This window comes from Melopsittacus undulatus, chromosome 3, assembly GCF_012275295.1.
Source record: "Melopsittacus undulatus isolate bMelUnd1 chromosome 3, bMelUnd1.mat.Z, whole genome shotgun sequence".
Classification (NCBI taxonomy): domain Eukaryota; kingdom Metazoa; phylum Chordata; class Aves; order Psittaciformes; family Psittaculidae; genus Melopsittacus; species Melopsittacus undulatus.
This window is the reverse complement of record NC_047529.1, coordinates 82,972,058-82,997,216: the sequence shown is the minus strand read 5'-3', so window position 1 is coordinate 82,997,216 and position 25,159 is coordinate 82,972,058. Positions and strand designations below refer to the sequence as shown.

The 25,159-nt window shown below is 40.2% G+C and overlaps 1 protein-coding gene across 1 annotated transcript; it reads left to right on the top strand.

The window, feature by feature from the left end:
• LOC101874700 (plasminogen) lies at positions 1–20,616 on the top strand. The gene is made up of 18 exons (XM_031049875.2): positions 1–39; positions 651–831; positions 4,377–4,491; positions 5,320–5,459; positions 6,043–6,163; positions 6,285–6,403; positions 7,262–7,424; positions 8,001–8,131; positions 8,882–9,047; positions 9,867–10,033; positions 10,871–11,019; positions 12,744–12,837; positions 14,374–14,494; positions 15,230–15,304; positions 15,646–15,786; positions 17,102–17,208; positions 18,064–18,209; positions 19,387–20,616. Exons 1-18 carry the CDS (start codon positions 1–3, stop codon positions 19,546–19,548), a joined length of 2,337 nt encoding a protein of 778 aa, XP_030905735.1. The 3' UTR covers positions 19,549–20,616.
• The last annotated feature ends 4,543 nt before the right edge of the window (positions 20,617–25,159 follow it).

The following is a 25,159-nucleotide window of genomic DNA, read 5'->3' as shown; positions in this document are numbered from 1 at the left end:
ATGACCGTTGGTGGCAAGGCTGCAGAACGGGCTTTGTCAGTATTCGCTTTCCCAATACAGACCTACCTACTGAATGCTATGTTGCTATTGACCTTTTTTGTGCTTCAGAAAAGCCGGCTGTAGAAATTGCTTAGCTTGTCAGGAGTCTCCTTTAGATGCTATTGCAAAGGTTATACCATCTGCTCCAGTTTTGTAGACTTACAGACTAGGCACTTGCTGAAAAGACAAATGTAAGCATTTTCCAAAGTGCTTACCTTGCTTCATGTGTGATGACTCAGAACAGTCACCACAGGATAATATAAGGTCCTGGCTTGTGTGTTTTACTTGTTTGTTGGTAACTGATGAACACTGCAAAATGTCTCATTCATTGAATGAACACTCATTTTTTTAAAAATACGGTCAAGGTCCCTTGTACATATATCCTCTTCAGCATGCTCTTTGGAGTCTCTGGCACATTTTAAACCTCCTTTTTTATCCCTTGTCATAATTTGTTCATGTAGCACTCTTTCAGTCTAAGCTTAGTATGAAGGCTTAAGAGTCAAAGTCATTGCTGAAAATGGGAGAATCAATACTCAGAGATCTGTGAAACAACACTCAATGTTGGATATCACTGAAGTGCAGTGCTTACTGAAACTATAAATGAATATTAGAGAAGATGTTCAGGAAAATACCGCACACATTTGGCTACTGTTTCTTCATTGTTTTCGTCTTTTGATTTCAACAGGGCCTTCTTATTCACCAGTAAAGACCAACAGTGTTTGACACTGGCTGAGAACACCAAAACAGCAGTGCTATTCAGAAGAACAAATGCAGTTCTTTATGAAAAAAGAGGTATGTCTATGTCCTTTTTATACTATTTCACCGAGATACGTTTTCCAGTGGGACTCACATATGCTATTGTATGAGTGCTAAGCCTTCACTGGGTCAGATGAAGTGGGTAGGTCAGCCCATACCTGATGCCTGGGTTTTGCCACACTGCTGGTATAGCAGCAGTACCATCTAGAGCACCAGGTTAGTGCTCTAGCATCTGTCCTGCTCCCTAAATTCTAGGATCCACAGGCAAAAAAGAGCACTGTTGCTCTGGGAACACAGAAGATGCTGAGAGTAATGGAGATGCTTAAGGGTGCCTTCTCTCTTTATAAACCAGTCAATAAACTAAGACATCTTATCCTATTTTTAAACTAAGACATCTTATCTTTATTTTTTTTATTTCTTTCTGATCACTTTTGTCATTGATGAGAATTATTTGATTGAAGTGTATTTGATCTATTCTTTCTGAAAATAGGAATTCTGTCTCTAAAGAATGCCAACTATGCAATTTTTCATCATCTCTTAAAAAGCTACCACATTATGACAGATACAGACAAAAATCTGTGTTTTAATACTATTTCTGAATTACGTAGTCAAGCAAAGAGCTTTTGTTGTATGCGGGGAAGAAATAACGTGTTTTATTTTTGATGTAATTTAAGTTTCAGGGTATTGTTCTCCAACTTCAGTAATACATATGGGAGAAAGAATCTCCTTAATGATCATTGAGATGTAAGATAATGGGGCAATCTTTGAACAGAATTACTACTCTCCTGTGTTAAACGATTAGTGAGCACTGGCTTTCACCACTTGCTTATTTGTAAATTAAAAAAAAAATTAATACATTCGAGAATATTCAGAAATTGGAAGCTATAGTATCCACCAAGAAGGTGATCTTCTTCAACAAATAAAAGTGCACGAAAAGGAAAAATGATCCAGGTTCTCATTTGCCGCATCATGCAAATCATGCAGTGATTTCAATATGCCAGTTCCAACCAAAAGTAGAGAATCACAGTAACTCTACTGCAAATACACATGAGCATCAGAAAACTGCATCCTTACTTCTCTGTTGACCTGCAAAGACTTGTAGGATAAGATAATGTTATTCATATGGCACCTGCAAGAAGATTTTATGTAGCAGTTCAATAGCTTTAGCTCAATTTGCAGCTGAGCATCTAAGTGAGATTTTGTTCAGACCTTGTGGATATAAGGAAAAAAAATTTCACAGGGAGGGTGGGTAAGCACTGGACTGCATTGCCCAGACAGGCTGCAGATCCTCCACCCTTGCAGATACTGACTGGACAAAGCCCTGGGTGGCCACATCCATCTCAAAAGCTGGCTGTGCTTTTTATGTAGTTTTGGACCAAAGACCACTGAGGGTCCTTTGCAGCCTGAAATTTTCTGAAGCCTTCAGCCAGCTTCCTTTGTATATATATATATATATGTATAACTGATACATAATTTAATGTTTTGGACATATTTTTATTATATCCAGAAGCTGGTGGTAATATCCCTGAATTATAAGTAATGCTAAGAAATCTTCTTAGCAATTCCTATTGTAGAAGGAAAACTGAATGGATCAATTGGCAATTAGCAAAGTTAACAAATAACTTCCATGTAAATAATCCTAACTGATTTTGTTTTAGTACTGTGATTAGGAGCTAAAATGTGATTCTGGTTTATTTTTGAGACATCCCTTGGATTTGCTGAGGTTAGAACCTGGATGAGAGTTCTGCAATATCCAGAAAGGATTTGTTACAGCAGCTTTTTTTGGTCACTGGCATGGATTTTGTTTTCTTGAAAAGCAGAATGCCCTCAGTAATAATGAGGACTCTCAAATTATTATCTGTCCATTTTAGTGAGGGCATCCATTTAAACAACTCTTACAGAACAGAATGGAAAACATAGCTTTTACCTAGTCAGATCACATCACTGTCTCCAGCAGTTGCTGCTGTCCTGATACTTCAAGGAAATTCCTTTCACATGCCCAGATGCTTTTGCAATACTATTGCTGAAACCAACATATTTTTTTTAGTTGAAGCAATTACTTAATGAGACCTAATTGCTCTTTATCATTGCATTCAAAGAAAAAGGTTGATAATTGATATAAAATTAATACTTTAATTATTTTGATATGGTATGTGCTATAAAAGGGAAAGTTAAACTTCTCTAACTTATAGAAAAAAGTAATGAGAATTTAAGCTAACATTTGGGAATTGTTATCCACAAATCTGTAAATAGTTAACTCAAGGGACGTGGTTTGAGTTTGGGGATCAAAGTCAGTTATTTGTCATCAGACAGAAAAACCCTAAAGGTTATATAAATGGTCAAAAGTTTATGCAAACAATAAAGAATTAGCTCTTGACTGATTCAATGTGGAGTTATTGAGGGATTTAATGCTAATTTTTTGCAAAATTGGGGGATTCAAAAGGCTTTCAACTAAATTTTCTAGAGTAAACTTGTCTATATATATACATTGAAACAAAGATGTTCCTAAAGGTACAACTGTAAATCCAGATTTAAACTACCTATCAGTCAACAGGAGAGCTGAACCTTATTTCAGGTTCAAATGTTAGTTCTTTTCAATTTTGATAAAACAGATCTGTGTAAAATGGTATTCTTTCCCCAGATTTATATTAATCTTCTGCTTGTATGTTAGCTTTGATATTACTTTGATACTGAGAAAAACAGATGAAAAACAGTTTTCACAAGTATCTGATTGGACACTACTTAGAGACATAGAGACAAGGCAGGTCACAACCTAAAATACAGTTTTTTTCATTGCAGCTACAAAAGAGGAATTGACTGATGAAATATGTCCTGTGCATAGAGAAATATTAAATGAGTTTCCTGCTTAGTTTTCCAAGCCAGAGGACACATTGCCTGGTAGTGGCTGTCCCTGAACTTCAGATATAGAAGCTCTGAGGGAATATGCCATGATCTCAGTTCTTTCCGCTGTGCCTTGGCAGAGCTGCCCCTTGCAACCCTGCTCTCCCCTCATAGTAACCAGATCTTCACTGGGAAGACTGGCTGTTCAGTCCTCCCAGGAAAACCTTTAAGGCTGCACTGGTGTTGTCGTTGCTCCCTCCTCCTAGGAAAAAAAAATAAAAACATTGAACTTTCAGTTCTCATTTAGTTTAATTCTTAATAATTTAAAACAATTTAATGTTTTTAAGGCAACTGATACAAACCCCAGGCTTACTCAGTGTTAAAATTCCCCTAGGCTTATATAAAGACAGGATTTCACTGCTAATTCTTTTATTCCTTTTTTTCATTAGGGTGCTATTAAGTTCCACAGTCCAAGAATATAAAAACATATATAATTTACACCTTCTATTTTATCTGGTGCAGCAGAAAGTCATTGCTCTAGAATATCATTCATAAATTAAATCTCATTTATCATATGGTGAACTTTAATGAAATTATGTCATCTGCTATTTTTTACTTCATAAGAAAGTCAAAATATGACTAAATGTATTTAAATATATTAGTATGAAAATGGATTTTTTATGTACTAAAATACAATGGACACACCATGATACTGATTAACTAAACATATATCATTTCAGTTTATCTTCTGGAATGCAAGGAAGGAAAAGGAGTAGATTACAGAGGAACAGAAGCAAAAACTCAGAAAGGTGTACCATGCCAGAAGTGGGCTGATAATGCCCCTCATAAACCAAAGTAAGGACTTTTCATATATTTTTATATATTTTATAAGTAATTTGCTTGATGTTCAAAGTCTTCTTATAAAATATTTTTCTACACTTATGTAGAATAAGATCATTCTCTAATCTGAGTTGTAACTCAGAGACGTGCAATAGGGGCAAAATAATCAATAGGGACATTATCAGTCTTGGCAGTTGCATTTAAATTCTGTGGTCCTTACATGAGCAAAACACTAGATAGGGAAGCATTCTGATTAAATCAGAATTTCCATTAATCTCACCAGGGCAAGAACTTCTCTTGGCTAAAGCTATAATAAGCAGCACCTGAGACAGAGGTACATCATTTAATCAGTGAACCTACAGACAATTGTCAGGGCAGTGTTTCCTGTATTTAATGGAAATCACCCAACTGGGTTTATTTAGTAACCTCCTATTGAGAAGGCATACAATTCAGGTTACAGAGGACTTTCACGTAACAGCAAGTATCTTCTCGTTGCACCTCCCAGGGAATATGACCTAGAGGAGACTTGCCTCTACATGCTACATGGTACTTCAGCTGAAGCAAAAAATACTGGAAACTGAGTATGTGGAGTATTAAAGTATTAATTAGGTTTTAATACTCAAGTATTAAAGACATGACTGACCTTAGAGGCAGCATATTTCCTGACATCTATAGCTATGGTATGACTAATCCTTCAGCAATGGCACACAGTAGCAATTAGGAGACATCTAATGAACAACATCTACAGAATAGTCCTCAGATAAAGATTTCATTTTTAGAGTCCTCAGCTGAACAACTGGGACACTTTCCTTATTCTCTAATCCCATTAAAATTCTGTTCCAGTTACACACCTGAAAAATATCCCAGTGCTGGACTGGAGGAAAACTACTGCAGAAACCCCGATAATGATGAAAAGGGACCCTGGTGTTACACAACAGATCCTGCTACCAGATTTGATTACTGTAACGTCCCAGAGTGTGAAGGTCAGGATACACATACTGATTTTTTTCCCTTTTTGGAAGGTGTGTTCAAGAATATAAAGTTATTCAGATATTTTTATTTTTAATTATTTGTTCCAAATTTGATTGTAGTTCAACCTGAAACTTTCCAAAGACATTTTCAACACCAACAAGGGAGATATCAAGAGACCTTCAAAACATCTATACAGTCTTTTTTTTTTTCTTAGCTAAAAAGTGGTATATGACTGTATTCACATATCTTAATCCTAGGATTGAACCAAATGGCAGTTGATAGTGCAAAACTCAATAAAACATGACAGCAGCAAAGCACGGGTTTTAAACTATAGTTTTATAACTTTAATCTAGCCCTGTTAAGAAGTATAGTCTATAATGTTGGCTTGAATTTTTTAATGGAATGCTATAAGTATAATCTATTAGTTGAAGTTATCTTACCACAAAAAATAAGCTTGTACTTTCCAAAACAAGCCCTGTCTTTCCGCCCTGTGCTCTAGTAAGGGTCTTGAGCTTCATGTGAGTTGAGTGTTTCTGCACCAGTTCCCCAAGGACTTTCTGTCTCTCTTGTCCTCACTGTGCCCTGTTCCTACAGTAGAGTGCATGCACTGCAGTGGAGAAAACTACCACGGAGTAGTTGCAACAACAATGTCTGGGCTTGAATGCCAACGCTGGGACTCACAGCAACCTCACTCACATGGATACCTCCCAGAAAAGTGAGTCAGACTCTGTGATAGGTTGTTTATTTTCAATGGTGACATGCAAACCACCTTTCCCCAGACAGGACAATTGTTACAGACATTATTGACTCTTTAAAGCAATTGTTTTCCTGTTCAGTTTTCCAGAGAAGGATCTGAAGATGAACTACTGCCGTAATCCCGATGGTGAACCTCGGCCCTGGTGTTTCACTACCAGCCCAACTAAACGCTGGGAATATTGCAACATTCCTCGTTGCAGTGAGTCTGACTTCTAGACTTGTAGATAAAAGGACATCTAGGCAGCTTGGTGCAAGGAGCTAAAACAAATAGAAGAAGTTCCCAAGATGAATGAAAGAATAAAAGACTTCAGACTTCTATCTGAAAGAAAAAAATTAACATCTGTCCGTTCTTCTGAGGCCAGACATTTGTGCCATAATCATTTCTAATGGTTCTGACTGGAGCGCATTTCCCTTGATGTGTTTTACCATGATCAGTCATTTCAGTGGTTCTGATATTTCTTCTGATGTCCTCTTTTCATGTCCAACAGTTTCACTCTTCCTGAAAATCTTTTGGCTTTTGTTTTGCTCTTCCAATTAAATTCTCCACTTTCTCAATTTCCTTTTCCTCTGAGGACCTGTCCTGGCTGTGATATTTTTCCTTGGGGCTTCTCAATAGATCTCATCCTTGCTGTCCCTAACTCTCACAAGTTAGAGTACATCTCTTTTATACCTATACCTATACCTGTACCTATCACTGATGGGTCTGCCACTTTCACCCCAGTTTTCTTCACAGTATTACAACTTTATCACTTTAGGCTTTGTTCTGATGGGGCTGTAAGCAGTTGTGTTGGCTGTGTTGTATCCTGGCTGCTGTAAAAGGGCAGATCCAAATAATCTTCTGGCAGTCTGACTGCTCATGAAGATGTTAAAGTTGAAGAAAGAAAACTTCATATATTTTTGAGTGTTTTCTCCACATTTTGGGCTTTGCAAAAATCCTTGTCTCTGAAATTCAAAGCTGAAAAACCCACCTAATTATGAAGCACAAAATGGTCTTGCCTTTGTTCCTTACTATGTCTAGAAGGCACTGCTTAATTTCAGTTTCCTTTTTTTGTAATAGCAACACCCCCACCACCTCCTGCACCAGGTCGTCAGTGTCTATCAGGAAGAGGAGAAGATTATCAAGGCAAAATATCTGTTACAGAATCAGGAAATACCTGTCAGCACTGGAGCTCTCAATCTCCTCACAGACATGCTCGCACTCCCGAAAACTATCCCTGCAAGTAAGGGAAACCTCTCCATTTTTCAATGTCCATGAGAAGTACCAAGGCACAGAATTTTTCTTCAACTATATTGTGAAGTTCTTTGGTTGTATCAGCATCCAACAGTTGTTGGATTCCATCTTTTAAAATTTTTTGCACATTTCTTTTTATTAACTTCTTCATTCCTGGATACTAGTGTCTCCCCAGTTCTGACCTTCAAGGTCTGCTTGATTGACTTTCTCCCTTTTCAGTTCATCAGTTCGTCCTTTTACTGTATTTTGCTCAGGTGAAGCAATGTGGAGTAAGAAACTTACAATAATGCAACTAGATTATTTCACCCTATGCTTCTGCCATGTTGCTCTTGGTCTCAGTTGTGAAATACAAGCTCCTAATTCATCTAGCAATCTAGCAGGTGTCTGGTTTAGCACAAACACTAGTGCATTGCAATTATTCATCTAGTAAATGGCATCACTAAATGACAGCAGAAGTTTCCCATCAGTAAATACGACAGTAAACTAGACAGCAAGGTACATTCTCCTGTTATTCATAACCTAGGTTGCCATGAGTGGCTTTTCTTATCTGAGTTTCTTGTTGCAGGAACCTAGAGGAAAACTACTGTAGAAATCCTGATGGTGAGAAGATGCCATGGTGTTACACTACCAACAGAACTGCCCGGTGGGAATATTGCACCATCCCCCGCTGTGATGGGACAGAGGCAGAGGCCCCTGGTAAGAACCACAGGAGACATCTGGAAGTGAAGGGTCATCATGGTATATTTGTAAAAATCTTGGGTGCTCAGTTGTATTAGTGCTGTCTCTCTAACTATTGCTATGAATCAGTTGAATTCCTCAGCCCAGTACAGAGCCCAGGCTGCAATGTTCAGTCTGGTGGATAAGTGCAGAAGATTTTAAGTCAGCTACTGACCCAGCTAAAGAAGAATTGCAGGTCTTTTCCTTTTGCCAAGTAGTGATTCCCTCCACTTCTAAATTTTCAAATGCTCCATGGAACAGTTAACTAGTGTTACAAGCCAGCTCCTGAAAATGGAATTCATAGCAAAACCCAAGATGATTTCAGAGCACTGAAACAAGACTCAAAAAAAAACAATCAAAAGAAAATCCTCCTTACATAAAGCAGGTTTGTTTCACACATGCATCTGTGGTGAAGGCCCAGGCATTCCCTTACTATGGAGAAGTTTTGATCCATATGTGAACAATTTGCATCATTAGCTGAAATAAACCCCCATGCAGGACAGTAAAGTTGATGTACAAGTGCTTTTAATCTAGCACATCATTAAATTTTTACAAACATTTTGGAAGGCTTCCTTTTGATCTGCAGTCTGAGAAGGATTCTGTTACAGAGAGCATGCTGTGTTTATTAGTGAAATACTCTGGCCTTCTGTTTTATGTTAGATTTCTAGGGTTATGTGCAAATATCAACATATTAAGATGCAAGGGACTGGTTTCTGTTATTCACTACAGCTGTTGATGTGCCTGAGCAGGCTCAAATTACTGAGGAATGCTATCAAGGCAATGGTGTGACTTACCGTGGCACAGCTTCTTTCACTCTCACGGGAAAGAAATGTCAAGCCTGGAGCTCAATGTCACCACACCGACACAATAAAACAGCAGACCAGTTCCCAAACGCGTATGTGTTTTTCCCATTTCCATGTTTCATTGGATGAGTATTCATGATCTTGTTTTGATTTCCAGCACTTTTCCTTACAATGATTTAATGCTGGGAAGGGAGCATACTTGATAAAAATAATCTCTTCCCTTTCTTCTCTTTTACTTTCTTCTCTTTTTTCTGTTAACCTCATCTTCAAACAAGCCACAGTTGTCACTATTATGCTTTAAACTAATTAATTATGTATGTCTACCTTGGTTCTAAGGAATTAAGAGTTATTGTAAATTTTCCCTTATATTGAAATGAACTGTGTCTATACATGAGCTTATTCATGAGTTCAAGTCTTTGCTTCGTGTTCTGCAGTTCATTAGAGCTTTGAGGAAATAATGGGTTATTTTCTTAATCCTAATATTAACTATTTATTTATTTTACAATACTGTTTCTTATTAAAAGCTGCTAGTGGTGGACGTGGCAGTCCTGGTGTAACGGGTTGGACATGATGATTTTAGAGGTCTTTTCCCACCTTGTTGATTTTATGATTCTATGAATGTATTTGGAAAAGTGAAAGTAATTACATCTTTAATATACATATGTGCATTTATTTATATGGATTTGTAAACAGTATTCTACTATAAGCATTAATCACTGAATAAGTATTTGATATATTTCAATATTCTGCATATGTTTCTTGATTGCTTTATTCTGAAAAAAGTATTTCTGTCGCATATTGTATGTGACACGTGGTAGTGCTAGCTGTGTAACACACCTGCTTTCTAAAATGTTGTTTTAGGTTCTCAGAGCAGTGGCATGGATAGGAATATAATATGCTTACATTTGTAGGGACCTGAGGCAAAACTACTGCAGAAACCCAGATGCCGATAGCCGCCCATGGTGCTACACCACTGACCCCAGGGTGAGATGGGAGTATTGCGATCTGAAGAAGTGTGATGACCATGCATCAGTGACTTTACCAAAACCTCCTCAGACAACCCTGGAGCCAAATCCTGGTGAGACTGCTTTCAGCTTCCCCCAGAAATGTCCGTAACCAGCAAGCTGGTTTTTATAGAAATGGCATAAAGAATTTGGTGAGGATGAAACACAAGAAACTCTAGATAATTAGAAATTTACTGTATCTTCATTATCTGAACTTTCTTGTAAAACTTTATAGCAGGGTGATTTTAAACTAGTATCACATCTTTCATCTGCTACATCTGGCAATATTGGAAACACAAGGAAACAGATGGCTTGTAGTCTCCACACTACTGTGGGAGGGCTACCAGCAATCACAGCAAATGCAGATGTGATGGCATTTTGCTGGCAACTGTTCCAAAAAAAAGTCTTTTCCTGGGCCATGCATTCATATTTCCCACCAGAGAACAGCTGGCTCTTTTAATTCAGTTCAGATGCAAGTTTGTTATGCAGTAGAAGGTTAGAGATCTTCAATTTTTCCTTTTTTGCTTTAACATTTTCTTTGGATTAGAAGGTTAATTCTGCCTGAACATGTATTACTGCTTTTTACCTACTGTAAAATGTGGCTTTGGACAGATAGCAGTGTCTATAAGGAAAAGACTTTATGAGCACATGGTCTTTGTGGTCCTTGCTTCTAGAGTCAGATGTGTGAACTGAATCTAAGATTCTTTGATTTCTGACTTTCAAAACGAAATGCTTAAAATACAAAGATGAAAATGTGATTGATAGCCATCATTGCCACTATGTTGTTCTTGTATACGTAGTAAGTCCTGGTAGTGTTTTTTCACCTTTATTTTTGCTTCATTGATATCAAGTATGGATGTGGTCCATTAGCTCACATCTAACAATCATTTCCTTTTCCTTTTTCTTCACAGATTGCATTAATGGTGATGGTAGAGATTATCGTGGCACAGTGGCAAAAACTGCAAGGGGCAGAACTTGTCAAGAGTGGAGTTCTCAGAAACCTCATAGCCATGACTATTTCACTCCCATGACTCATCCAGGAGCAGGCCTGGATAAAAATGTAAGCAGATGTTCATTTAGAATCATAGAACAGTTAGGGTTGGAAAGGACCTTAAGATCATCTAGTTCCAAACCCCCTGCATGGGGGGCACTAAACCATATCACCCAAGGCTTTGTCCAACCTGGCCTTGAACACTGCCAGGGATGGAGCATTCACAACCACCCTGGCCAACCCATTCCAGTGCCTCACCACGCTAACAGCAAAGAATTTCTTCCTTATATCCAATCTAAACCTCTGCTGTTTAAGTTTCAACCCGTTACCCCTTGTCCTGTCACTACAGTAAATTTAATACTTGTTGTCCTTTGAGCTTTGCCTGTCATCTCCACGGTCCCTCAGCAAGAATTTCATGACAGCTCTTTGTAAATTATTTTCCTTAGCTCAGCCCAAGAACCTGATCAGGTCAGTTCTTGTTGACATGAGCAGTCGGTACTTCTGTGGGACAGACAGACATTCTGTTGAACATTTCTGTACCCCAGACAAGGGGCTTCAGATGAGCACTTGCTTCATCTTACTACTGAGGACTAACTGAAGTTGGTCTGTGGTCAACATCTCTGCTGTCTCTGCCAGAAGGAGCACTCGGGGTCATAGGTTTCAGTAGTAACAGTGAGTGAGATGGATAGGAATACAACATTCAGTGCAAGTTCCCTGAGATATACAGCTGATGGACTGCAGCCCCCATCCTCTGCTAATTCACCCTCCAGCCCTCCAGCTTCTGTTGCAGCCTATCATACAAGGATATACATGCACCTGATACATCCTGTAAGTCATGTGCCATCTCTAACCTTCATCTGCATAGTCCCAACACAGGTACTCATCACTGGTTCTCTAGACTTTTAACATCCTGTATACAATACTTGCCTAGTTTATGGCAAGCTCTGTATATAATATAAAGAGCTTGTTTGATGCTGCCAGTTTGAACTATGTTTTTCTGCAGGCAAATGACTTTAGAGCTTGCTTTAGTTAATCCTCTGACGGCATCACATACCCTGTACTCAATTCCAGCTCAGACTGGCGAAACTCCCTCTGAAAAACTGCCTATTGTAACTTTTTGGTTCTCACATTTGTCAGGACCTCTTGGGAAAGGAAACAAATATTTTCTCCTTTTTCCTAAGACATGGGTTATATTTCAAAATAAGGAAAGGAACCAGAAAAATACCTGGTAGCATGCAGTTGTGTGGGGTGTCTGGGCTGAGCAGAGACTAGTCAATGTGGCCAGTAAGACAGAGAGGGATTCAGCTAACCAGGCATCCCACGTCAGGGAAAACATTGCACCCCTGCTTCTGGGACTCATAAGCATCACCAAGTTATGCAAGAGAAGCTTACACAATACCCATGCAATCAGAGTGGGTGTGAAAAGACCTCAGGGCTGACCTTACTGCTCCTACTGTCTGCTGTGGAAGCAGGAGTAGACAGTTTAGTACCTTAGAAAATACCATCCTACATCAAGATCTCTTATTATTTGAGAGCTCAGAGGTCCAGACTTTCACTAGTGAAGCTTACTAGGTGAACACAGTTGAAAAGGTTGAATTTTTATTATCTTTTTCTAAACTCACAAAGCAAATAGAAAAATGAAACAAATTTTCACAAAAGGAATTGGAAATCACTTATCAGAAAGGAAGTAGAAAAGATATTTCCAAAATTTAATTTTATTTTACGTTTAAGCATACATTAGTAGGCTTTTTCCTCCCCTGGGTAACAGCTGGTGATTTTATTCTTTGTTACAGTATTGCAGGAATCCTGATGGAGATGTGAATGGGCCTTGGTGCTACACAACAGACCCAAGAAAAGCCTGGGAGTACTGTGACATTCCCAAGTGCCGTAATTATTCTTTTAAAGACTACTGTCTCCCCTTTCTGTAACTTTTAATGGCAAATGGACGACATTCAGTGATTAATCTGAAAGACTGATCAAAGCAATAGCTTTAGATCGGAAATTAAGGCTGTGGGGGAGTGATGCTCAAAATCTGTGTCTGAAGTATTAAGAATGGTGCTGATTCCCTTGGAAGCCCTGAATGCCAGATGTACCTGGAACCTAGTGAAGCTCATGGAGGTTTTGCCATGTGTTTCAAATCGGGGCTGTTCCTGTGAAGATTGCCCATGCTCCTGCCTGGTCACCTAGCGTAACAACCTTGTTCAGCATGTAGCTGAACAAGGAATGCTCTTATCCCAGCAAAATTTCTGCTACCCCTGCTTATGTAGCTCTGGTTCTGTCCTGGATGTAAAACAGATTTCCCTTCCTCTGATACTGTACCATAACAGATATCTGAAAAGTGCATCTGTCCCAAAATATTTAACCAAATGTCTTTGTCTTTGTTACTAGTAATCAAGCCATTCAGTACCCTGAATGAGGTGGTGCAACAAATGATGTTGCATTTTACAACATTTACAATGATTTCATTTCCATCAACAACAAAAACTATGCAAGGAAGAGAATAGTTCCCATTCCGAAAAAGGGTGATTTTCTTGGAGCTCTATACTCTCAGCTGTGAGCAGCAGAAAATGTGCTCTGATCAAAACCTCAAAATGAAGCAAACAAGAAAAAGAAGGATGTTCTATAACATGGACATACTGTAACTGTAAAAATACTACTGCATTAAAAGTGCTGGTTTGGGACTCTTAGGGTTAAAAGATGGCATTTTCATATGGTTATTGTTTACAATCTGAAGATCCCCATTTCTTTTAAAATGAATACTTTTTTTATTCAAAAGTTCAGCTAAAGAAAAGAGAAAATGTGGATTTTGCCTTCAGTTTCATTAGTTAGTTCCTTTGCTGACAACAAATTCTAAATACTTTGTTGATAAGAGTCAGTTTCCCAAGGCTACATAAGAGTTACCTTGTCTCAGTAACTCAGCGACATCTGAAGTACCAGAAGATCCTGAGATAAAAGCAGACAAAATTTTGTTCCACACAGACAGTGGTGGAATTTCATGTGCTCTACCACCAAGTTTCATTTAAAACCAGCTGCCAGTTCAGCTTTTGCTTTGCTGGTACCTGTAAGAGTCCATTTAAAGAAGTTGGAAGAATTTATTTTTTCTTTCTCTGTGTTTACTTCTCCTTCCTCTTCTATTTTTTTTTCTTCTTTGCTGTCTGACTGTGGATTTACTCACGTGTGATTTGCTGACCACTAAGAAGGTTATGCGAGAAAAAAATTGCCAGGCATGCTTAAATATTCCAGATGAAGGTAAACTTATGAAAGATAGGTGGTGCATGGTATATAATTGCCTGCAGTGAACCAAAAGCTGAAGTGACAAATGTAACAGGTTCACCTTCTAGTTTTCTCAGTTCACAGTGAATGTATAACAAAAACACTAAAGCTCATTATAGTGATTTTTTGTTTTGTTTTCTTATCCTGTAGCTCCTGCCCAGTATGAGTGTGGAAAAGCCAAGTTCAGACCAAAGCTGTGTGCTCAAAGGATTGTTGCTGGGTGTATTTCACATCCACACTCCTGGCCCTGGCAAATCAGTCTCCGGACAAGGTACGGCCATTCCCTGTTACATTAGACTTTGCACGCAAGGGAACTTTTCCTCTCATAGGATGTTATAGTGTGTGTTTGCAGCATTCTAAACTTGGTATTAATTTAAAAATACCTCCAGGCTATATTATGTGTGCTAATCATAAAGAAGATCATTTAGACAACCAAGAATGCTCTAGTTTGTGATAAATACCTATAGAATCAGTGCAACTGCTATTTTCAATAAAAGGCAGATTGATTTTAAATCTGCCACTACATTCTATGTTAAAATCAGCATCCTATGAGTAGAAGCAACAGTTTGAAGTATGGCTAGTACAGATCCTGATCAGTCCTTCCACATAAGTGTTAAATCTTACTGGCAAAGTTATTAGCAAAACTAGGAATCTAGGCCAGTTGCAGAGCTTTCTGACTATGATCCAGCTAGATAGAAGTCAGAATCTCTAACATGGTACACATCACTGAACATAAGGTTTTCCAGGAACAGAAATACTGGCTAAGAGCAAACATCTAAGTGTTTTCATACAGAGTCTTATAAAAACCATCCACAGAACACTACCATCACTGTAATCAATATTGTTTGAGAAATCTGCTTCTTAATGAAAATGTTTAATAAACATTTAGATTGTTCCTTTAATTTGTAAAGGTATACATGTTAGAAGGATCACCTCATGAACTGCAGTAGAATTAATGCCCCACCTTAAACCAATGCCGTTTTCATTACTTTTTTCTCTATTCCAGTTTTGGCCTGCATTTCTGTGGAGGAACTCTGATAGACCCTCAGTGGGTTCTTACTGCTGCTCACTGCTTAGAAAAGTAAGTATCTGTTACAGCCTCCACCAGCATTTTTTTACAGCAGGTAGAAAATCAAAGGAGAATCTAATCTGAGCTGTCTCCCAACTCAGCTTACAGCAGTTGAGAATTGAGGCAAGTTTAGTCATCATTCATTAAAGCAGAGTTTTGACTGAAGAAACAGAGACATAGTGATAAGTTTTGCCAACTATATTTCAGGTGCCATAATAGGGATTGAGAAACGAAGCTTGTACCAAAGATGTTTTTTTTCCTGGCTTTGCCAAGCAAGGTACCAAATAACTTGTAAGTGATCTATGTCCTGGGTGTGTTTTTGTCAGCTCACCATGTGCAATCATTTCCAATAGGTCCTCAAGGCCATCTGCATATAAAGTATACCTTGGATTGCACAGAGAAAGAGCATTGGAGGCATCAGTACAAAAACGAGATGTTGAGAAATTATTCAAGGAGCCACACAGGGCAGACGTTGCTCTGCTAAAACTGAGCAGGTACTCTTTCACCTGAAGTGTTCCTTCATTCTGAGAGGACAAGCTGCCTAAATAGTGGTTGCTGGTGTTATGGAAATGTGTGTTTCTGTACACACTGTGTTCAAGCAGTGATTTAAGACCCTCTCTTTTTTCCCTTTCTACAGAATTTCCAGTGGAAAATAAGGTGATTCAGCTGCAGGGCTTCAGAAAGGGAAAGGGCTGCCTTGGGAGGGGAGGAGAGCTAGGGACAGTGACCCAGGCTAGCAAAGCAGTGGGTACCAGATGCTGAGAGGTGAAGCAGCAGTAGCAGAGTAGCACAAGTTAATGCCTAGATGAGCTTTCAGGCTGTATTTCTGCATGCTTTTACCTTGATAAGGTAATGAGTATTGAAAGCTGAAATATTAGCATGATATCACACTATATGGTTTCCATGCTGTGGTAGGAACATTTCTTCTTCCAGCAAGTCTGTCTAGTGTGCAGGCAAACCGAAAGCACATTTGATGCAATACCCAGTATGTCCCTTCTTGTATCTGTTTCCATTCATCTGAGACTCTTGCCGAGGCAGCGTGCAACCAAAAGGAATACATCCATACAGCTGCAAGCAGATGTTAACATATGGTGCTTGTGCTTTGATTTCTGTCGCTGCAATGCAGGTCCAAAACAGATGCAGGGACAGCGCATTAATGTGTCTTATTAGCTGAGCCTAGCTTTAGCTGCGTACAAAGGCAAGTCAGACTGATTTGGGTTTTGCTATGTGCTAAATGTCCAGTTTGAAAGTGATCGATAGTCAGACTGGATGCAGGTAGAGCAAACTGATACCTGTGAGTTAAATACCACTAATTCGTACTGCTAAGTAGTTTTGTAATTAGGTGTTGCTGGCTACGAATTAGCCAAAGTCAAAACATTCTCTGTCATTTAGGTTAGCAATTCTAGTATCACAAGCCTTTAACTGTTCTCCATTTCAAATCTTTCCCTTTCATGGGTCATGTTCTGAGGGATTAGAGCCTAAAACGAAAGTAGTTTTGTGCATCAGGAGAAAAATCTTATCTGGCAAATGCTCCATCCCTGGCAGTGTTCAAGGCCAGGATGGACAGAGCCTTGGGCGACATGGTCTAGTGTGAGGTGTCCCTGCCCATGGCACAGGTGTTGGAACTTCCTGATCTTAAGGTCCTTTCCAGACCTAACTATTCTATGATTCTATGATTCTATGGAGCTCAGGATTTCAAGGAAAAAAGGCTGACTGTATATAAAATCTCTTTGGAGGGTTGAAGGTGGTATCAGGGAGAAATATGCTAATGATTGTTCCTGTATGAGTCTCTTTGTTTGTTTCTTTCAGCCCAGCAATTATTAATGATCATGTAATCCCAGTTTGTTTGCCTAAAGAAAATGCTGTGTTAGGAGGAAGAGAGGAGTGCTACGTGACAGGCTGGGGAGATACAAAGGGTGAGACAGTATTAACACATCTGAAAGCCCTGTGTTTGGAGATTGATACATACTTGTATCCAAACCTCCCCTCACAAGCTTGCATGCATACATATTTCTTCAAAATTCATCAGGTACTGCCATCCTTTCCACTGTCTCCTTCTGATGTAGATTCTCCCAAATCTTTCAGAGCTATGTAAACTGAAACCCCCTAAACAATATTAAAGGAGGAGTATCAGACTTAAAAACCTGCTAACTCTTATCTGTCAGTCCTCTCTGCTTTTCCCCCAAGTGGGCTTTTGCAAAGTCAGATGGAAAGTTTTTTCTAGACATAGTCTATTTCTTAATCACATGAAGGTAAGTTTGCTCATTCTCTTGAATGATTTTTTTTCTCTGAACCAGCCTGGTTCACATCTCACACAAATATAAACATAACTTTCATTTTCAAACCTCCCACTCTGTCTTGGTTGATAAGGGCATCAGTACCTTCTCTGCCTTCTTGTTTCTGCCCAACGGATTACTTCAAACCTCCCTTCTTCCACAGAGAAATAAACTCAGATACAGAGAAATAAAACAGTTTGCTAATGACTCCTAAAGATATCAGTGGGTACTGGATACATATGGACGTAATGTGGAAGCAGGAAGGTCAATCAGTGCAGCACAGTTGTTGATGGATGGTGAAAGGTGACAAGTACCATAATACTGATAATGCTTACTGATTCTGCTATATCGTCACATTACGCGTAAAAAGCATATGCACAATGCATAAACACTATGCTTATTTTACTGCTTATCCATATCCTGATGTTTGTTTTGTGTAGATGTTCATTTAACTTTGTCATGTATTGTGATTTGGTTTTACTTTTATTTGCAAAGGAACTGGTGGTGATGGCTACTTAAAGGAAACTGGCTTCCCTGTAATCGAGAATAAAATATGCAATCGCCCTGAATTTTTGAACGGTAGAGTCAGAAAACACGAGCTCTGTGCTGGCAATATTCATGGTGGCACAGATAGCTGCCAGGTAAGAAAGTCCATGAGAACATCAGAGTTCATTGTGAGCACATTCAAATCAAATAGTGCTTTGCTTTCTGGGATTTAGTGGCTCAGAATTGAACTTCAGATGTTGCTACACCACGTGGCATACAAGCTTGAAAATGTAAGTAGACAAGTAGATTCTGCTCTTCTCTTTCTCCCTTGTCTGTGGGGCAGATCATTTTTCAGATAAGCCTGAACTATAAGGCACATGGTAATACATGGCTGTCCGAGCCAAGTGTATTGAAGCCAACTTAGAATGACTAACAATCTGATTTTTTTTTCCAAGAGCACTTTGCTTGCCTCAGTTAGACTAGCTCTGATGTCCAACATAGCTCAGTTAACAACCTGAGATATCTCAGTTAGGAGTCAAGGAACAATGCACTGGATCATGCCATGCAGGCAGATTCCAAGGGCCAAAGAACTACTAACTTTCAAGTGTCAGTGCCAGTGCCTGTGAAAATCACACTGGATAAGGCAAAATGAATGCTGGACTTGGCTTTTGCTGAAGAGGAGGAATACGGTTGGAAATACCTCATCTCACAAGTGTTGCATGAAGGCGTTCTTCAGAATTCTAGGATTTGAAACTGAGTTCTTCAGTTTCTTTAAATGAAAGGGCTTAGAAAACATACTGAATCAAGATGGAAACTTTCCTCCCTGAAAAACTAGAGATGACTCTATAAAGAAGTGTGAGAACAGCAGACTGCCTTCCCCAGCCAACAGGTCAATGCCATTGCCCCAGCACAGCACAGCTACCCTATGCACAAGCACTATGGCAGGCAAGCTGCACTTGTGTTAAGATGCATGGCTTGAAGGCATGCATTTGCTTGGTCTTGGATCATGTAGTAACAACAGGAAACAGTGAACACATCAGAGAAGAGATTGAGGGAGGAAGTGCAGTTTAAGTTACTGAGGGCAACGAGATTCCTTCCCACCAAACCTTGCCTATACAAGACTGAAAATAATACCTGGGTGGGAGGAAGAGATGACGTTACAGAAGTGTGCAACAACATGCATAGAGGGCTCTTCTCTAGCTAGAGTTACAGTGTTTTCTTATAACTTGTGCAGTCCTCCCATGTGGGAAGTACTTCTGTCTCTGTGCCTCCTGTAAGAAGGCCACTCTAGCACATGGATCTGTCCAATCATCCTGTTCTTTCTCTGTTTAGGGGGACAGTGGAGGACCTCTAGTCTGTCTGGATCAAGATAAATTTGTCCAACATGGAGTCACCTCTTGGGGCCTTGGCTGTGCTCAACCCATGAAACCTGGTGTTTACGTTCGAGTTTCTACTTATATTCCTTGGATTAAGAGTGTAATGGAAAGTAATTGATCCTGGGTATGGACTGCCCTCTCCTGGAAAGCAGCATGCACATTAGACATACAAGATCCCAAGTGCAATATTAAAGCTACAATCATTCGTAAGAAAGTAAAATAAATATGATCATCCATTTTAAATTGTTATAAATTAAGAGGTATTGCCAAGAAACCCAACTGGCAGTGTGTTACCCTCTTTCTATATATTCTATGGTTTGCTGTGTTTGACAGTAGACTTACCCACCTCTGAAACAGGTGTCCAAAATCCCAACCTCAACTGTAACTAGACATCTGCATTTCAATCTTCTGTTAGGCTCTACAATAACCTTAGAAGGCTGACTGTCCCAAGGTGTTGTGCTTCCAACAAATTAAGAAAGGAGCATACTTCTCATTTTCTATGAGTTTCAGAACTAATTAATGATACAAACCAAAGAAGAATCTAATTGTACATATCTTTCTTATATATACAGATTTATTAGATATATCCAATAGCATTAAATGCATGGGATGGAAAAAAAACCAACAAAAAACCCAAACACAAACACATTTGCTTTGTACTTTCATATATTTTATTGACAATGAAATCTGTGTGTCAGCAAAAGTACAAACGTTGCATCAAAGATATAAAACAGTGAATAAAAAATAGCCTTGCCCTGAAGTTAGTCCATAGTGAATACAGAGAACAGCTGTCAATCATTACAGCAAGCAATGGCAATGCATTGAACAAATTATAAAATTCTGTTGTCCATAGTACCCACTCATTTTACTATATCACTTTATCTCACTATAGAACCGCTATGTGTACATTTTACTCCTCCAAAAGACAGTTATGTACACATGCCTGTGGTTATACGAAGTGAAAACTTAGCCCTTTAGAAATGCCTTCCAAGGAAAGCTTGGCTTATAATGCCAAAGTTAAACATTTGCTCACTGTGAGCCCCTCCTCTCATCCTGCACCCCCTGCATATCAGCTAGGGAACCTGGGGAGCCCCAGCTCTGCATGATCTTCTTGCACCCCTGGTGTGTGCTCTTCAAGTGTGTCATGGTTTGAGCATGTTTTGAGGGTGTTTTTGTTCAAGGTTTTTTCCAGCCAGGTGGAGGAGGGGAGGCCGGGAGGAAGGAGAGACAGGACACCTGACCCAGGCTAGGCAATGAGGTATTCCATACCATAGCACGTGATGCCCAGGATGCATACTGGGAAAGAGAGGGCTGGAGGGGGGAGCTCTGGAGAAAAATGGAGGAAGGAGCACGCGGTGCTTGGCCGGGCAGGGTGGAGTGAGTTATGGGTTGGTGGCTGGTGGGGTGTTGTATTCTTTTCGCTTGTTATTGGCTGTATCATTATTATTGTGTTATGCCTTAGCTATTAAACCGTTCTTATCTCAATCCGTGGGGGCTACATTCCTTGGATTCTTCTTCCTAACTCTCCGGGAGTTGGGGGACTTGGTTTAAACCACGACAAAGTGACATAACTGGTACATGAGGTGAGGTTTGTCTTGTTCCACAGTGCAGAGATCCACTCCCAGGCATGCCAAGTTGCACATCATTTAATTTAGATTGTCTTTTCATTTTTTGTATGCATGTACCTGCAAAAGGGATGGGCTGCATCCTAGGAGGATTTGGGTTTTTTTTCTCCCATAGCTTTGAAGGGAGATGACACCTATAAAACAGGTGAGTGGCAGGGCAGTTTTTGCAGCTTCTATGCCTGGAGTCTGATTCTGGGAGAAGCAATGATCTCAGGGCACTGCCTTCCTCATCAGGAACAGCTCTGATAGAGCATTCTCTAGTGACCTCTTTGGTAGGGGGGGATTCACTGAGTTCAAATACCCTCCTGCATATTTTCCATATCTACTAATCTGGATCATTAAGCCAGACAAGAAATTTGCACAATACTTCCCTGACAACAGAAATTATGTGTTGCAGCTTCATTTTTTATTTGTTAAGCTCCTCAGATGTGAACTCTTTCAGACGTGTTTATTACCTGGCTTTTAGGCAGACAAACCTGTTTCTGCTTCCTTGGTAAACTTGTGATCGTTTCCTCCTGTGAGAGTACCAGCACCAATAACAATCACCACTTATCACTAAACACGCGTACATCCTAGATGAAGTAACCTGGTGAATTTGGTGGCAGCAGCAAATAGCACATTGACCCATTTGTTGGTCTGAGACACTTCTTTGCTGGCAGGAAAAATACAGCTCCTGGGTTTCTGCAGTGATACTATTTGTGTCTCTTTGGTGATAGTAAGGTGATCCTTTGTCTGCTATGTGCATCACATATGTTGCTGGGCCTCTGAAGCATAACACATGCAAGGCAACTATAGTTGACAGTGTTTGGTCCCTCCTTGACGAGGTGCCTCTCAGTGAGTGAGCTGGGTCACAATGGCCTTTGTAGGGTCAACCCATTCAGTTTGGGAGAACACATCTTTGCCTTCTGAGAAGTTTGTAGGACTTCCCTATAAAACACAGTGTATTAAGTGGATTGAGGCACATATGAATGTAGAGTAACATTTTTCAAACAAACATCTCAGAGACAGGAGGATTTTCTGTTAGGATTCCCATGTTAGGGGTAAGAGTGCAGAGACATTACCAAATACAACTGTTACCTGAAGCTGTCAAGTACAACCATATTAGAAATCAAAACACATACACAGGGTTTTTTCTGCTGTCCTTTACAAAATTAATAAATACATTAAAATGTCTGGCACTGCTACTAGCCTTTTTACATATGAAACATTTCACTTACATTCTGTTCTGGAGCTATGGTGCTATGTTGCTATGCAAAACAAAGCACAGTCTGAAAGGTCAGAAACAAGTCTTTGTGTCTCACATCTCAGCACATTCTAGTTGTCCATAAACAGCAGCAACTGGTAAATAACATTGACATTTCTTTGGAAAGTCATAGTTTTAAATGATCTCTATGGTGCTTCTCAGACTTCTGTAGTGCTTAAGACACCGATTAAAAAAATGTAAAATTCAAAAAGAAGAAATGTTAATAAGGAAAGGGAGACTCAGCTCACACAGCATCACATCTGAACTCCTCACCCAGGCTTTCTTGCAGTTTGGGCTGGCTGGCTATGAGGAAGGTAGTACTGAGTCATGTGCTCCCATTCTGCACTGAGACATGGCACCCAGCCAGTGCAAGCCCCCAGCTTCCAGTTCAGGCTGGTATCTGCCAGCCAGTCCCACAGTGTGTCTTCAGCTATCTGCAGAAGGGCACATTGGTGTAGAAGTATTCTCTCTGAAGCAGTAGATCTCCAGTCTTCTAGATATCACCCATCAGTTAGATATGAGATGCTTGCTTACTTTTATATCTTTCAATCACCAGTGACTTTTCCTAAGCATCCATTTGACCTTTAACTATACTTCAGAGGAAGTTAGAAACAGCCTTGAAAGATAGCCCTTTATCACTAACTGGTCAAAGTCTGCAAACATTAGACCAAGATTACTATTAAAGGTACTGTTTTGTTCCTGCAGAGTTGGTCATATAGGCAGCTGCTGGGAAAAAGCAGTGAGAGTCAGGAACTGTTGAAATGCCTCGCTGTAGGAAATCCCTTGTGCAAGCATCTGCCTATGTCTATTCTGACCTCACCATCCAACTCTTGGAAGGCAGACGCAGAGATTGTGAGAATGAAGACCTTGGGCCCACTGTAAGAGAGGATCTGGCTCGAGATCATCTTAAGAACCTGAATGTTCACAAGTCCATGGGACCTGATGAAATTGATCCATGGGTCCTGAAGGAGCTGGCGAATGAAGTTCCTAAGTCCCTGTCCATCATATTTGAAAAATCATGGCAGTCAGGTGAAGTTCCCGATGACTGGAAAAAGGGAAATATAACCCCTGTTTTCAAGAAGGGGAAAATGGATGACCCGGGGAATTACAGACCAGTCAGTCTCACCTCTGTGCCTGGCAAAATCTTGGAGCAGATTCTCCTGGAAGGCATGCTAAGGCACATGAAAAACAACAAGGTACTTGGTGACAGCCAGCATGGCTTCACTAAGGGGAAATCCTGCTGACCAATTTGGTGGCCTTCTATGATGGGGCTACAGAACTGGTGGAGCAGTTGATGTCATCCACCTGGACTTGTGCAAAGCATTCGACACTGTCCCACATGACATCCTTGTCTTTAAATTGGAGAGACATCAGTTTGACAGGTGGACCACTCGGTGGTTAAAGAACTGGCTGGATGACTGCATGGAAAGAGTGTGGTCAATGGCTCAGTGTCCAGCTGGAGACCAGTAACGAGTGGTGTCCTCAGGGATCAGTGTTGGGACCAGTCTTGTTCAACATCTTTGTCAGTGACATGGAATTGAGTGCACCCTCAGCAAGTTTGCTGATGACACCAAGCTGTGTGGTTCTGTTGATATGCTGGAGGGAAGGAATGCCATCCAGAGGGACCTTGACATGCTTGTGAGGTGGGCTGATGCCAACCTCATGAAGTTTAACCATGCCAAGTGCAAGGTCCTACACCTGGGTCAGAGCAATCCCAAGCATGGCTTCAGGTTGGGCAGAAGAAGAGATTCAGAGCAGCCCTGTGGAGAAGGACTTGGGAGTGTTGGTTGATGAGAAAATGAACATGAGCCAGCTTCAGTGTGTGCTCGCAGCCCAGAAAGCCAACCATATCCTGGGCTGCATCAAGAGGAGTGTGACCAGCAGGTCAAAGGTGGTGATCCTGCCCCTCTACTCTGCTCTCGTGAGACCTCACTTGGAGTATTGTGTGCAGTTCTGGTGTCCTCAACATAAAAAGGACATGGAACTGTTGGAACAAGTCCAGAGGAGGGACACGAGGATGATCAGGAGACTGGAGCACCTCCCGTATGAAGACAGGCTGAGAAAGTTGGGTCTGTTCAGCCTGGAGAAGACAAGGCTGCGTGGAGACCTCATAGCAGCCTTCCAGTATCTGAAGGGGGCCTACAGGGATGCTGGGGAGGGACTATTCATTAGGGACTGTAGTGATAGGACAAGGGGTAATGGGTTAAAACTTCAACAGGGGAAGTTTAGATTGGATATAAGGAGGAAGTTCTTTACTGTAAGGGTGGTGAGGCACTGGAAGGGGTTGCCCAGGGAAGTTGTGAGTGCTCCATCCCTGGCAGTGTTCAAGTCCATGTTGGACAGAGCCTTCGGTGACATGGTTTAGTGTGAGGTGTCCCTGCTCATGGCATTGGGGTTGGAGCTGGATGATCTTAAGGTCCTTTCCAACTCCAGCTATTCTATGATTCTATGGGCTCTTAAGATGGTGAGACTGGAACAACAGTAATTCAGCTGCACTGACTGTAATGTTAGCACTATTCATTTATGGTAAGAACCTTCAAAACCCAATCCTATATTTGCTTATGCCAAATATGCTCTTTTCTGAGCTTATAAGGCCCTTTATGAGTGCTCACTGGCTTTCTTCTGTTTATTTAATTCTCTTTTGGTACAGGATACCTTTTAAACACCACATCTTGAAAAGTCCTTCATTGTAAGGAGTGTATCATTTACCTATCAGTGTCAAGGACCCAGTGCTTAATGAAGGTCATACAGCTGAAATGGAAGGCAGGCTGTCCCTGCTATCTGCTTGCAAAGCCACAGATTCTAGCTCTTCTGTTACACATCAGCTTCAAGCAATCAGGACCAGTTAACCTTTAACTCCA

What these genes read in the sequence shown, in the direction of transcription:
- LOC101874700 (XM_031049875.2), top strand. Translation starts at nt 1, where the DNA reads ATGACCGTTGGTGGCAAGGCTGCAGAACGGGCTTTGTCA. An exon ending in GCAGACCAGTTCCCAAACGC is followed by an intron (nt 9,048 to 9,866) that starts GTATGTGTTTTT and finishes TTACATTTGTAG; the next exon opens with GGACCTGAGGCAAAACTACT. An exon ending in GCTGCTCACTGCTTAGAAAA is followed by an intron (nt 15,305 to 15,645) that starts GTAAGTATCTGT and finishes CATTTCCAATAG; the next exon opens with GTCCTCAAGGCCATCTGCAT.